The following is a 16,508-nucleotide window of genomic DNA, read 5'->3' as shown; positions in this document are numbered from 1 at the left end:
AGGCAACAAGGCGGCTGGGAACAGCGAGTGCCAAACTATCTTGAGCCATCAGAGCAGCAAAGCGCACACATTGCAGAAGAATGTACATTAACTTCCAGGACAGCAGTGATACGTGGCACATGTGGCAGGGCATCCAGGCCATCACCAACTACAGGAAGACGACACCTGCCTGCAAGGGTGACTCTTTCCTACTAGATGTGTTGAACAACTTCAATGCATGGTTTGACGCTCAGAATGACCTTGGTGAGAAGGTCCACCCCGTCTCACAACAACCAGGTTCTGTGTCTGACCTCGGCTAATGTAAGGAAAACTCTTCGTTACCCCACAGAAAGCTGCTGGTCCAGATAACATCCCTGGAAGACTGTTCAGAGAACGCGCAGACCAGCTGACTGATGTCCTCACTGACATCTTCAGCCTCTCCGTGAGCACTGCTGTCGTCCCAACATGCCTCACGGTCACCACTATCATTCCTGTACCAAAGAAGTCCTCAGTGTCCTGCCTGAGGCGACTACCATCCTTTGCACTCACACCGATCATGATGAAGTGCTTTGAGAGGCTCATCATGAAGCACATTAAGACCTGGCTGCCACCCACACTGGACCAACTGCAGTTCGCCTATCGCCCAAACCGGTCAGCAGATGATGCCATCGCCACCACCCTACATTTTGCCCTCACCCACCTGGACAATAAAGACACATATGTATGAATGCTGTTCACAGACTTCAATTGAGCACTCAGTGCAATCATTCCTCAGCATCTGATGAGAAAACTGAGCCTACTGGGCCTGAACACCTCTCTCTACAATTGGATCCCGGACTTTATGACTGAGACACTTTAGTCCGGATCAGTAACAGCATCTCCAACACCACCACACTGAGCACTGGAGCCCCTCAGGTCTGTGTGCTCATCCCACTGCTGTTCACTCTGTTGACTCACAACTGTGCAGCAATGCCCAGTTTGAACCACCTCATTAAGTTTGACACAACTGTGGTGGGTCTCATCAGCAAGGATGATGAGTCAGAATACAAAGGGGAGATGCAACAGCTAACGGACTATTTTAGAGTCAGCAACCTGTCTATAAATGTGGACTAAACAAAGGAGATTATTGTTGACTTCAGGAGAGCATGGAGAGAGCACTGTCTACTTAGCATTGATGTATCCTCTGTGGAGGTCATCAAGAGCACCAAATTCTTTGGATTCCACCTGGCGGAGAATCTCTCCTGGTCCCTGAACACCAGTTCCATAACTAAGAACACCCAACAGCATCTCTACTGACTGCAGAGACTGAGGGAAGCCCATCGCTCACCATCCATTCTCACTACCTTCTATGGAGGGAATATTGAGAGTGTCCTGAGCAGCCGCATCACTGTCTGGTAAGGTAACTGCACCACAACGGATTGCAAAACCGTAGAACTGATAGTAGGAACAGCTGAGAACATAATTGGAGCATCTCCATCCCAGACCCTTAATGAAACCCACTGAATCCGCAAAGCCACCAGCATTGTGGAGAACCCCACACACCCCTAACACACGCTCTTCACCCCACTGCCTTCTGGCAAGTGCTACCGGAACATTCGGGCCCTCACTACCAGACTGCGAAACAGTTTAGTCACCCAGGCCATCAGACTCCTGAACACTCAGTGGCTGTACTCACACACACACTCACGCATACCTTCATATGTTATATGTCATATGTAGCACCATGGTCTTGGAGGAACACTGTCTTGTTTCACTGTGAAGACATGGTTGGAATGAAAATAAAGCCACTTGACTTGACACTAATGCCACCTGGCACTGTACCATCCATTGGACCAGATCTGGGGCACCCTTTTGGTTGTGACCAATTAAAGGACTGGTCAAAGGCAGGAATGAAAAAGGAGTAGTAACAACTAGCCCCAAGAACGACCTCATCTCCCGTTTTTTTTTTTTTTTGTTTTAGCTTTGGGACACAGGCAGGATGCAATGGTTGCTGTTTTATCCATCCAGGTGTGCAGCAGCATGTGAAGCACGTGAATATAGCACCCTGTTCACGAGATGCAGGAATGTTCAGGGCTCTGAACAAACTGAACAGATGTGTGGCAAATTGATATGAACCACAGGGAGGCCATTTTTTGACATGGAATTCTGCCATAATCCCTTGTTTAAATCTTTTGTTTAAGTCTTGAAAACCCAAGCAGTGCCTAACTGATCATGTCAATATGGACTAAAACATAGAAACATATACTAAAACAGAGGAATGTTTCTTGAACCATGAACCACGAGGTATAAAACTGCTCTGGAGGCAAAAATTGGTCCAAGATGACACTATCAAGATTTAAAGTATCAAATAAAGCAGTCACTGTATATGATCAATTTAAATAATTTCAAATTGAGTTATTGTTTTTTAACTTTTCATTTTTTAAATCACAATATTTTCAGTTGTTGTGTTACTATGACTAACAGAATTTGTTTTCCCTACATTTTGATCTTCTTAACTTTCTTCTCTTTTGCAAAAAGATACTAAAAAAAGACTTTCAATATTTTCCTCACTATTATTTTTTGCTAGTATTTGTAACACAAAAGCAAATTCTATATTTTTTCAAGACTGTTTTTGTGGGGCATACACATGAGTTTCTCTTATCAAATAGCATCACCACTGAGTACACTTCAGTGACAAAGATTAAATAAATGTTGAAATGTTACACTACCATTAAAGTGATGTTTTTATTGCTTATTGCCAGTACCATTACTTTGTGTATAGTAACATTTACTGTTACTGACTGAAAATATCTTCAGTGTCTCTGGTGATTCCCTGAGTGGGGCGGAGGACCCCTAGAAGAGGTTTCAAATGTTCCATATCCCAGCAGCGTCCACCAAATTGAGCACAGGAAACAAGAACCAGTCTATAAGCTGCATCAAACACAGCATTAGTCTGAACTGGTTTGTTGTTCTGCCCACTGACAGTGAACTGAAACAGTGAGGCTTGACTTGACACAAAAGCAACTCAGCTTCTTTAGAACGGCTTTTGTAATGCTAGATAATTGCATTCAGACAAAAAACTAATTAAAATTAAAATATTTTTATCAGGAAAGAGACACCCCTGTTCATTTCAGTTAAGCTTCAATCTTCTGTATACAGCAATACGACATGAAGGTCAGTGCTCTCTGCCTCACACTGTGTGAGTACTTTCTCTATTTCTACGTTATTCTAATAATAAAATTAGGGTTATTCATGCTGATAAAAAATATGATTGTTTTGTTTTATACTATACTAAGAAGGGTTTTGCATTTTGTGGACTATGTATGAGATGTAATAATAATTATTATTTTAATTTAACTTTTAAGCTTTTAGTACATTTAGCAAATAATACAGTATGTGTATAGTTACTATGTAGCTCTTTTTGTTCTCACTTCAGTGATGAGCATCATGATTCTGCTGTTTGTACAGGATCAGAAAGTTGGTGAGTACCAGCTGTTTGATCATCTATATCAGTTCATTCATTGTTTAGATGCATTATGGTGGTTTTAGTAGTAGAGTTTAGTAAAACTCTAAACTGATAGTTTTTTACTTTTTTCTTTTTCTTCAGATGCAGTTTCTCTTCACATCATTCCAAACAGATTGCAGTTCTTTGTATATGAATCACTAACATTTCACTGTGAAGGAGTCGATTACTGTGAAGTTGTGCATAAATTCAGAGGGACAATAAAATCATGTAGTGAAGTTACTGAGACAAGACCAACAGGATCATCCTGCCGTGTTAAAATTGTTTATACAGACAACAGTGGAGAGTACTGGTATGAGCCTGAAGCAGGGAGAAGGAGTAATATTATCAACCTCTCTGTTACTGGTACTTAAACAAACATTTTATGAAATTTATTTTAATAGAATTTAATTTCATGTATTTAATTGTCAAATGCATCTCATTTAGCTGGTCCTGTGATCCTGGAGAGTCCTGCTGTTCCTGTATTAATGGAAGAAACTGTGACTCTGAGCTGCAGAAAGAAAATTTCTTCCTCCAACTTCAAAACTGATTTCTACAAAAATGGACGTCTCATCCATACAAGCTTCACAGGAAACATGACCATCCACAGGATTTTCAAATCAGATGAAGGATTTTACAAATGTATTATCTCAGGAGTTGGAGAATCACCAGAGAGCTGGCTGAAAGTCACAGGTGAGACACTGAGATGTTTTAAAATAATGTGTTTCTACATAAATAACATATGATTTGGGGGAGGCTGTTGCACAGTAGGTAGAGCAGGTTATCTGTTGATCAGAATGTTGTTGGTTCAATTTCTGGCTCCCCCAGTCTGCATAAGCTTAAGATAACTCTCCGATGCATCAAACTGAATGTGAATGTTAGCTTTAAAGCATAGGAGGAATTGCTATTGTGAAAGAGTGAATGTGGCATATTGTATAAAGCTCCAGAAGAGTAGAAAAGCTCTGTATAAGAATTACCTCTTTAAACAAAGAGGTTAAATCTGTTTGTATGATAATTTTTGAAATACTTTGAAGTTTCCAGTGTGCACATCTAAATTGCAAATTTAAACAACTAAAACAGGTGTGCCAAACTTTCCATAGGTTTTTAGAAGCTTTAAGTTGTTTTGAAAGGTTTTTAACGTCATTATGAAGAAGCTAAAATTAACATTTGATCGTTTACCATTCTTGTCTCATTTAAGCCTTCCTATCTGTTCTAACCATCATTTAGATTCTCAAAGTTTAAAATACACACGTAATCTAGACAAGAACGTGTGCCATTCCTCCTCTGCTGCCACACCTTGCATCATTACCACCGTTTTAGTCAGTGCTCTGTTGGTGGCAGTGGGACTGCATCACTTTGGCAAAGGTTACTGGAAGAGAGGTAATGAAAATTATTATTATTATTATCATTATTGTTTTTATTATTAAGTGGAAACTTTTTACATAAAAGTGAATGTCATGGACTAAAAGACTTGAAGCAAGAAATCCTTATATTTTTTATCGTGTTTAAAAAACAAAACACAAAACTTTTTCTTTTTTTTATGTATCTTGATAGAGACGGGCACAGTGGATGCAGACAGAGAAACATATGCTGCTGTAAGAAAGACAGGAGGTATTTTACTGAGAAACAATATCACAAAATTACTTCTGTGAAGAAAAGTTTCACCCTTCTTTTCTCATGTGGTGTTGTCTGTACCTTTATTCAACGCATATGTATTATGTATAAATGTGAGTGATAATTTGAGCTTCCAAAACTTACGCCTCAAATGAAAACCACATAGAATATAATTTTAAAGCTCTTCTTTTAGACACATGCTGTATTTCATACAGTTCAAAATAGTTACATGTGACATAAATGACAACTTCAGTTTTGAATTCAGCTTCAAAATTGAGTTGAATCATATTACTTTCTCTATTCGACGATACCATTCAGTGACTAGCATTGCACTGTGTTGTACTGCAGGAGAAAAAAAAAATGCAGAATACAACCAAGAATTTTACCATTTGACAACCAATTAAACCAAAAAATATATGATGGAGTAGTTATAAATTTAAAACAAAATAAAAATAAAAGACATTAAAAAATATCAGACTTTTTGGGGGAAAGAGTATATTTTGTACATTAAATCTAATACAAATCACTCAGAAGTGTAAAGTGTAATATCTTTGTTTTGTACATAGGCAGCATTAAAAAACCAAGAAGCTGTTATGAGCATCTGATATTCTTGTGTTCAAAGTGGAATTACCAGACAAACATCAGAAATTCAAATAGAAATTTAAATTTTTAGTTAACTCAGTACTTCTTACCTTGCATAATGGTGGGCCCATGTAGAAACGACACTGATTTTCTTTCCAACCCTGAATTTCCAATTTTCAAAAAATTGTAAACCTAATGAATACATTGGATAACAGACAGGGATCATCACTAATATTGCTGTGGTTATTATTTCCCTCATCCCACTGTCCTTCTTACAAGTTGAAGATACATTGCCCTCTAAACCTAGTTGCCACAGCGTAGGCCTTGGTGATACTCAGCCACAAGGTTGTGATTTAAAGCCATTTCCTTTATAGCAATGAGACATCAGAAAAATAATTTGAAATGACAAATAAGTGCTTCTTTTAATTATGTAAAGTATTTTTGCTATCAATTCATTTATTTCCATCATGTGTCAAAGCAGAAGCTGGAACCAGCACAGAGATGTCCTCAGCAGGTCCCTGCAAACCCAAAGCAGAGGATCCCCTCATTTCCACTAAACCACAGGTAAGACTGGGAACAGGGATAACTTATGTGATGCATTCACACAATATGTGTTGGATAATAGAGATGTATAAGTCTGGGATTGGTAAAACTGACAACTTCATAATATTCAATTTATGGTGATGTATATATGTAAAAATGCTGATTTCACTACATAGAATAAGAAAAGTAATTTGTTACACTGAACATGCTTGTTTGGGAACTACCCAAAGAAGTGAATATTGGTGTGTAATATGCACCATAGTCATTTTTTGTCTGTTCCGTGTTTTTAATTGTGTCTTCTACACTTTTTTGTGTCTTACAGGTTGCTGAGAGAGAGCCACCTGAAAAAAATAGTCACATCTGAATGAGAGCAAAAACAAAGAAGCATTTTAACATATTGTTTTTGTTGCTAAGAAAGTTGTACATTATCATCTTAGTTTGGTGTTCAAGTCCATAAACTGTTTTAGCTTATTTTCTTGTTCAATCAGATCCGGCTAGTTGCCTATCCCATGTTGTTACAAGTTTGAATACAAGCAAAGGCACCTGCCTGATAATTAGAAGTTTATCTTTAACCAACTTGGTCGATCTTCTTTCCGTTTTTAGACATGTATGAATGCTGTTACAATAAAAGAGGTACTGCAGCTTTTATAAGGGCCCACTGTGGTCAACCGCTAATTTCAAAGTGTCACATTACATTTTTCCAAAACAGGCGCACTGAGTTTGTGGTCAGCAATGAAATATAACTACAAAGTTAGATACTGAGCATGTTATGGTCTGTTTTTGGGCAGGCAGGAAAAGGACCCAATATGCTGACTCAAACAAAGAGGCAAAACTTAAACTCGAAATGGCAGCTTTATTGCTGGACACTAGACAAAACAAACCTAAACTGATGGCTAGAATCGGTGCATGAAACATAACACACAGACTAGTATGAGGGACTACGTGACAACAAACAGGAACATACGCAGACACTAAATACAAAAGGGGAACAGGGTAAAGAGCAAACACCTGGGAGACATGGATGGCACTAATTACATAGATGAGACGGAGAGAGCAAACAGAACATTACGCACACAGACTGAAGACTACTAAAGTAAAACAGGAAGTATGCTGAACAGACTCATGAGGAGACACTATGACTGACATGACAGAGGGGACCCACAGGAGGGTCCAGGGTAGGCACAGAACAAAGGGGCTCAAAAAAACAAACAGAAACCAAAACAGCCAACTCAAAATACTGGGTCAAAATGACCAAGAACTGTAACAGAGCATGACTTTAACTGACTTTAAGTGTGGTCCAGCTAGAACTGTATGATAGTTTGAATTACTTGTTGTGCTTTGGAAAACACAGCAAAATACGGAGAATGTCTTTTCATTCAACATATTTTACATACAAGGGTCAGTACTAAAGACAGAAACGTGTGTGGGAAAGACGGCTGTGTTATCTACCCTGGAACACCACGATTTATTGATTCAGATGTGGATGACACCTCGGTGAAAATCAAATCTCAGGACGTACCACAATTTGCTGATCACATTAACTCGGTGGACCAACACAACATTCTCCAGTGAAGATATGAAAAGTGTCAGGTTAGCCTTCGTAGACTGTGTGATTTCCATCAGTAATGGGGGACATTTAAATGTTGATTACAGGAATCAAAGCATACAGATCAGTATTTAAGGTCTGATTCTCATCATCCACTGGAGCATAATCCGGGTGTCATCAGGACGCTACAATAATAAACCCGGACACCATCCCCACAGACACAGCAGCCAGGGAAGCAGAAGAACATCACCTCAAGAAGGCCCTGAGTAAATGTGGTTATCCCAGCTGGACTTTTGTCAAAGCTGGGAAGGCACCTAAAGAAAGCTCCAGGTGATCCAGGAGAGAAGAAGGACAACTGCTTCAAAAACCCTTAATGATCCCTTGTCTGTCAGGACTATCAGAACAGTTAAGAATCCTTTTCTCTAAACACAATGTCTGTTTGACTTTCAAACCCCAAAACACGCTGCGTCAAAAACTGTTCCACTCCAAGGATTGGGTCCCCTGACAAAAACAGAGTAGCATTGCCATGATTCGTGATACATCAGGGAAATCAAACAACCTCTGGATAAGCAGATGGCACAATGCAGAAGAGCTAACTCGTCAGGCCAGGACCCTGTAGTGGCCTGTATACAGGCCAGTCGACACTCTTTCAATGATGAGGACAGGGAGGAACACTGGTTTAAGCGCGGAGTCGAGAAGGCCATTTACATGAAAAGGGAAAGACCATCTCTGAATCGAGGAGGGGGCCTAAGGGTACATCTTTCACCATCTTACAATGCTGTGACTGCAGCCATTCCCCAACTCTCTGTGAATGCCACTCATAACCACTGATCAAAAGTAATTTCTTGGGGATTTTTTTATTACATATAAACCTATATACACTGGACATATACTCACATATCATTAGGGGTGCAACAATACTCGTATCGACATTGAACCGTTCGATACAGTACTTTCGGTTCGGTACGCATATGTATCGAACAATACAAAATTTTTAATTTATTTTATCAACTTTCCTTCTGACGATGCTGTCTGTTTTGAGCGCTCAGTGGATCTGCGCTCGACAGTGCAGCCTAGGCGGAGTAGTCGAACGCAGATTCACTGAGCGCAGGGCAAGCTAGCGAGACAGAAGTTAAGCTCTCCTTGCAACATGGCAAATTGAACCTCCCCCACCCTCATTCAGATCTGGCCTTTGGAACTATTTTGGTTTTCATGTGACGTATGACCCTGAAGGTAAGCGCGTCATGGACAAAAGTAAAACAGTATGCTGGATGTGCCACGCAATGCTCAATTACATTGGTGGGAACTACTGCGTTAGCGTAGTTAGCTCGTTAACGTGTTGGCCGTCCAGCCCCACGCACGGGGGCCGATCCGCGGCAGCTCGTTAACGGAGATTTGCCGTGTTGTGGCGTTAACGTCATTTCAACGAGATTAAAGCTGACAGCACTAGTGGGAACAAAATGAATATGACTGCACATTTACTCCGACAGCATCCTAGTGCAAAGACAAGTGGAAGCAGACAAAAACAACAACCACGCATGCTACAAACTTTACCCGAGTCATTTAGACAGCCGTTAGCACATGATTCTCCTTATGGGGACCTGATATGTTTAATATGCTGCTGAGAATATAGCCCAGAAGAAGCTTATAGTATAGCTTTTATTTTGGAAAGAGACATTTCTCTGTAATAAACTCTCTTTTCCAAAGATGAGTGATTTCTCGATCAGAGAGATTTATTTTTTTATTACTTTGTTGTTTCAGCAACATTAAATTTAAAAACTGTACTTTTGAGTTAAAATATATATTTATAATTTTAATAAATGACAAATTAAAAAGGCATGAACAATTTTGTGTATCGAAAAAATATTGAACCGTGACACCAAAGTATCAAATCGAACCGAACCGTGAATTTTGTGTATCGTTGCACCCCTAGTAATCATATATACGGTGGAACCCCGATTTACGAAATGAATTCGTTCCCGAGGGTCTTTCATAAGTCGAAATTTTTCGTAAGTCGAAACACCCATCGCACCTTTTGAGTGAACGATAGGCTATAGGCTAATTGCTAACTGCAACGACAATACATCGTTCAAGTGGAACAGCGAAGCGAAAGTACGAAAGCCAAGGGGTTGTCACATGATTCGGAAGGCATTGTGGGCATTCTGGGCTCAGCCAATCAGAGCCAGCAGATTTCGTTACGCGGGCATTTTGCCGTAACACGGACAGAAATATTGCCGTTAAGTGCCTTCATAACTTGAATCTTTCGTTAAATGGGGAATTCGTTAGTCGGGGTTCCACTGTACATACACTACATAAACCTACACCTCAGTTTTTTATATAATGGAATCACTGTGTCAAGCAATTAACCTACACATTCAAATCACAAGACCCACATATTTTGGTCAAATATTATGTAACATTAAATTAATGAAATCTGTGCCACTTGTTGTATGAGCACCTGTTGATCCAAACTGTTTGAAATGTAGTAATTAGGATCAATAAATAACCTTTGATGTGTTAGGGTTAGGGTTATGGGCAGAGGCGGAGGCAGACATTTGATACACCCGGGGCTTAGCCCTAAAGGGTAGTATGCATGTGGGATTGGGGGTGGGGGGGTGTAAATGACTGAATGATTAATAGGCTCTGTTTGGAGTTTTGTTCAAAAGAGAATGACTTCATATAGGGAAAAATATGTATCACATATGCAGGACACCTTAAACTAGTTTTTTAATTAAGTAGAAAGGCAGAACAAAGTCGGGGCAGTATCAAGGCATGCGGACTAAACCCCAATTCAACCAGACCCAGAACTGATCCGGAATTAAAACAGGACTACAACAGTTCAAAATCAGGACTACTTAGGATTTTACCAAGACAGAACCAGAATCAGGACTAGATGATAGTAGCACTAAAAATCATCATAGACCTGCACTACACTTATTTTTTAATTCTACCAAAGAACACTATTTAGATTCAGAAAAGTTTATATAATTATTTAGCCTCGTTGTGCAAACAAGCCTGCATAACTTAGTATGAAATTTGAAATTTGAAAAATAACAAACCTAAAAAGAAACACTAGGTACGAGATACATGAGGACCTATGATACGGTGATACTTTTGGTAAACAACCATTTGACTAACATGTGTGTCTCACCTGCTCTTGTCCCCTCTCTGTTCCTCCCTCCCTCTCTGTTCCTCTCTCTCCCTCTTTGTGCTGACAATCAAGCCAAACACCGACATCTTCAAATATACAGTTGAAACCAGATATTTACACACTCTTCAGATCAAAACACAAACGTTTTTTTAATTGTTACATCAAATCAGACTAAATGTTTATTTTTTTTAGGTTGATAAATATAAAAAACATATTTGTTAACTTTAAGAGTAAAGAGAGAAACTATCTGTATTTCTGAATTATAAATGGCACCAAATTGTATTCAAAATTCAGCCACACTTATGGAGCTCCACAGTTCTTTTCCTGGTGTTTTGGTTGACATCTCTTGATTTTCCCATTTCAAAGAAACAGGCTCTGTGTTTTGCCTTATATGCATCCACAGGTGTGCCACCAATTTACTCACATGGACTCTACTAACCTATCAGAAGCTTCTTCAGCTCAGAATGGAATCGTCTGGAGTTTTCTTATTAATTAACAATAAACTTAGTGTATATGTGCTCCTAAATTTGATGAAAGTGATAAAAAAAAATAGACAGCTCTGTCTCTCTTTATTCTGACATTTAACTAATTCAAAAGATATTTCAATATTTATTTAACCAAAACAAAACAAGTTTACTTTAAAATGGTGTTGTACAGTAAAAAATTTTTTATTGTGTTTTCCATAAAGTGTATGTAAGTATCTGGTTTAAACTGAATATACTGCTGTGTATTGAACTGGTCAAACTTCAGTTCTCCTCTGTCTGCCTGGCTGCGCTTCTCCAACAGTGCACTCGCAGGCAGCAGCTGCCCCGCCCCCTCGCTCAGTAACTTAGTGCCTGAGCTCGGATTATACCAATATTAGGGGGGGATTTACGCACAGTCTTAAATTCCCACAGTGTGCACTATGTGCTTCGAATATTGTGTGTAGTTTTTGTTTTATACTCTGTCAGCCAGGCATCTAACTATGAAAAAATTACACTCCAAAAGACCCCAAGCTTCTAAAGAAACAACCCGGGCTTAAGCCCAGTAAGCCACCTCCCCGCTCCGCAACTGGTTATGGCCAACAGTGACAAGTCCAAACATAGGGTTAATTGAACGTGGCACTGCTAAAGATGCTCATGGGAGTTTCTCCCCTTCTTCGCTGCTTAAAGTTATGAACAACCCTTCTTTAACAAATATAGTAGCCTACCTCTAGCGGCAAACCCAACAAAGTTGAAAGATTAATTGTTTTTGCTCTTCAGCTGGATTGTTATCTGTAGTTTTGCGAACTTTTGGACTCTAATTTGGTCCACAAAGCCACCAGCATTGTGGAGGACCCAACACATCCCTCACACACACTCTTCACCCTGCTGCCTTCTGGAGCACTGGAGCATTTGGGCCCTCACTGCTAGCCTGCGAAACAGTTTCCTCTCCCAAGCTTTCAGACTCCTGAATACTCAGTGATTGAATTGACACACGCGCGTGCATGCGCGCACGCGCGCACACACACACACAAACACCTTTATACATTCCAATTACCTCAAATGCCTTTTTTACAGTCATTGTTGCACAGCCCACTGTCATTATTGATATTTTCTATTGCAGGCACTGTCTTGTGTCTGCATAATTCTGTTCAGTCCTTTGTTGCACTGTTTGCATGTCTTTTTATGACATTATGAAGCTTCATCATGTTTTGTCATGAATGACAATATGGAAAGTAAATTGTTATGCTGCATATTCAAATTTCATCAAAAAATTTGAATTTGAAGTAGTTGACAAAAAAAACCCACAAATTTCTACAAAAAACTAGATATGCATGTGAAAGGTGTCTTAATGTTGCACTTTTTGTATTTCATCAGAAAAATTGCTTTGATTCTTCAATTGCACAGAGAATAATGTACATGGTACAGTGGCCCTGAGAGGCCAAACGGACTGCAAATTCAGAAAACACTTGCAAAAAGAAAAATGCTGCAAAAAGAAAAACACTTGCAAAAGAAAAATGCTGCAAAAAGAAAAATGCTGCAAAAAGAAAAACACTTGCAAAAGAAAAATGCTGCAAAAAGAAAAACGCTGCAAAAGCACACACAACACAACGGAAATGTTTCTGGGGAGACAATAACCGGACGGACCAGTTGCACAAACCAAAACATGCTAACAAGCACTGGGACTGGGAGACACTTCAAAGAAGTGGAAGCGGAGCGGCCAAAGAGTAAACTTTCAAAAGTAAGTTCTGAATATTATGTCACTTATTTATGTGCAAATGTTTAATAACGAAGAACATTAAAACATTACTGTTGGCCACATGTCGACAAAGTTATGTGACATTAGCGATGTTTGTACTTTCAGCGTTTACTTTGTTTTAAAGCCTTTACTTTATACGCTGTTCGATAGTTGACCTTAATCTTACAGAGAATCTGATGATTTTGTGGATAATTAAAGTCAGTCATATATCCACAAACACAACAAGCTGAAAGTCAGTGATGCTGCTCGGTTTGCAGTCCTGAATATCACGGCACAAGCAAGATTCACTGCACTGTTAATGTTAGCTATGTTATATTGCTGCCTCTGTTCGGTGGTGTCGAGCCAAACGGACTTTAACGTGTGTTTGAACGAGCTGACGGTTCACTCGTTAAGCTGAAAGAAAGATGCTTTAATCACAGGAGTCACACATGTGTCCACTGTACCATCTGGGAACTCTTCTTGTTTAGCACTCGTAATAACACAAACACTAAATCCTCCTTCTCTTGTGCTGTTTGTAGCAGTGTATACACCTGAGACTGTCACCTGTCTGTCTGTCCTGCACTCTCTCTCTGTTTCTTTCTCTCTGATTGTGGAATAAAAGTATGAACATGTATTTATAAGTTACACTTGTGTTTGAATCCTGCAGCTTATCACACATTTGATTTCCATGTGTGACAACTGCAAGTGTCCAGAGTGAGGACAGACTGAGGGACCCACTGCTGCACATCATCTGTGAGGCTTTGCACCCCTGATGATCCACCAGGACAAACTCAGCAGTGTGTGAGGAAGAGGAGGAGGAAGAGCCAGCAGCAGCTGACAGATGGAGAGAATAGACAGACTGTTCCCTGTTTGTGAAGGACTGCTAGGAACGTTTAACATAACTAATTGTCTGTCCTGAATCAGTCTTATTAGGTAATGTTCAAATAATGTTATCATTCCAGTGTTTTCAGTGTGGGAGAAAGTACTCAGGGCCTTCAAGTTACACACTATGAAAGGCAGCAACAAGTTTAATATTCAGAAACCTAAAGTATGTATCAGCAGCAGAATGGAGCTAAAAATAAATGTTTGTTTCAGTTCTATGAAGCTTTGAGTATTTTGGATTAGTAGCACTGCTGTGTTTGTTGCATCATATTGCTGTAATTGTTTATATGCTTTATATATCCTGAGGTAAGTTGATCTATAGTGTTACATCATATTCTATAAGGATGTTATGTGTTTGTATACTTTCTGCCCAGTTTGACCCATTTAGCAGAAGTCAGCCTGTTTAAGGCTCTGATATCTATTCTGTATGACTTAAAGCAGTTATGACATGGTCTGATTTTCTCACCCAATAAAGGAATATTTAATATATCAGTCTACTCTTCATTCTATCAGAAACAGTTATCACAGCTCGTACATTTGCTTTTTCCACACATATATAAGCATTGAGCCAAACTTAGTAATGCCAACATATTAAAAGAACAATATTTGTCTCTTATGTATAATACATCTATAGATACACTGTCACAGATACTTTAAGTGAAGATTTAAGGTGATAGGAAATATAAATAAATGCAACTTGAATCTTTACTGAAGCTCAGCGTTTGGCACAGAGTTCATGTTCAGTGCTGTAATAACTAATAATGAATAATATAATACTGGCCATATTATATTTACATTACCAAAGTGAGATTACTTTAGTCTCATGAACAACATTAGCTAATTGTTATTTACTAGCTAATCTTAAATGACTGTTCAGTACAGAAATGAAGCCCAATAATCATGTTTTACAGTCCTGTGGTCTCAGCCTCAGATACTTATTAAATCACACAAAGCTCATGTAGAAACAAATGTACAAAATATGTTCTCCTTCATTTCTGTCAAACAAAGCTGTATGAAATGTTTCCAGCTGTTAGTATCATGGTTGCTAGGCAACCTGGGCAGCGCGAAGGAGGCTAGACCGTCCCTTTCACAAGCCTACAAGCCTCGCACTTCCGGCCTCAGCGGTCTTTGAGTACGCGGCCCTTGAGGACCGTTAAGGCTGCGTACTTTAAGGCTGCAGACCCTGAATTGGGACACACCCCCTGAATTGGGATACAGCCATACATACATGTTTTGGTTCGTGCAACTGGTCCGTCCGGTTATTGTCTCCCCAGAAACATTTCCGTTGTGTTGTGTGTGCTTTTGCAGCATTTTTCTTTTTGCAGCATATTTCTTATTGCAAGTGTTTTTCTTTTTGTAGAATTTTTCTTTTTGCAGCATTTTTCTTTTTGCAAGTGTTTTTCTTTTTGCAGCATTTTTTTCTTTTTGCAGCATTTTTCTTTTTGCAAGTGTTTTTCTTTTTGCAAGTGTTTTCTGAAGTTGCAGTCCGTTTGGCCTCTCAGGGCCACCGTAACATGGACTATGTCAGCTAAACATTCTTCATAAAAAACAAGAGCCAGTAAGTAAAGAAACTGATGCACCAACATTACTTGAGTAGCATAAAAAATAAACACCACAGAACCGTTAAGTAATAAAGTACTAAAGATGTTTCTTTAGCTGTTTTACTGATAAGTGATAATCTGTGGATGGTCACTGATCATTATGTAGTGAAGAGAAAAAAACTTTCTTTTGCTGCAATCTAGTGGTTACTCTTGGTCCTGCAATGTGAGGATACCAGAACCACAAATTATGTCACGTCATCTGCAGACTCATTAAACTGTAAAGATCCAGTGTCTGTGGACATGTGGCAATATTTCAGTCATCTGTGATTCCCTGTTTAGAATGTCATCTACAGAAAAGATTAGTGTCTTATCTGGTGTCTTTTGATTACTGACACAGTCTGACGCTGATTGATTTTATAATAAGTGTGCAATAACTGTTAGTTATAGGTCGTTACTGAAAAATGAAATTTTAGAGAAGGAGAAGTGAAAATTTGGAAATTATATTTTTGGTGAATTTGGTGAACATCTGTCTGCTACAGGGGCGATTCTAGGATCAGAGCTTTTGGGGGGGGAGGGCTGAGCACCCAGAGAGCTGCCCAGCCAGGGAAGATAAACTTTACTCGTCATGATGAGACTTCTTCCCTGTCTCTGTCAGTCGCAGCATCCTTAAATGTCTTCAGTTGTCCCAAGTTCTCTTTGACTGTCTCTTTGGTGCATTTAAACCCCTGTTCGTCCCTGTCCTTGTCGTCTCTTGTCTTCGTCTCCATTATCAGTCATCATAATTTTACCATCTCTGTGCAAGTCTGCAAATTTCTTTATTAAATAATAAGATTCTTAAATTCATCAAGTCTCTCTGTGCCTGGGTCCTCGTCACAAAACATGACATCAATGTTATACATACATACAGTTTTTTTTTTACACCAAGATTGAGAATCTTCATCAACAATTGCCCTCGTCCTGTGAAATGGTCAATTGTTCTATCTGCATTTT

The 16,508-nt window shown here is 39.2% G+C and overlaps 1 protein-coding gene across 1 annotated transcript; it reads left to right on the top strand.

Annotated features, from left to right (window-relative positions):
- The first annotated feature begins 3,126 nt into the window (after positions 1–3,126).
- Positions 3,127–6,567, top strand: LOC146390103 (uncharacterized). The gene is made up of 8 exons (XM_084920468.1): positions 3,127–3,157; positions 3,395–3,439; positions 3,566–3,826; positions 3,908–4,153; positions 4,688–4,840; positions 5,015–5,054; positions 6,122–6,220; positions 6,522–6,567. The coding sequence occupies exons 1-8, from the start codon at positions 3,127–3,129 to the stop codon at positions 6,565–6,567; spliced, it is 921 nt and encodes a 306-aa protein (XP_084776594.1).
- Positions 6,568–16,508: the final 9,941 nt, after the last annotated feature.

Source organism: Perissodus microlepis, chromosome 3 (genome assembly GCF_051167445.1).
Source record: "Perissodus microlepis isolate ML-2025 ecotype Zambia chromosome 3, ASM5116744v1, whole genome shotgun sequence".
Classification (NCBI taxonomy): Eukaryota; Metazoa; Chordata; class Actinopteri; order Cichliformes; family Cichlidae; genus Perissodus; species Perissodus microlepis.
This window is presented reverse-complemented; position numbering and strand designations above follow the sequence as displayed.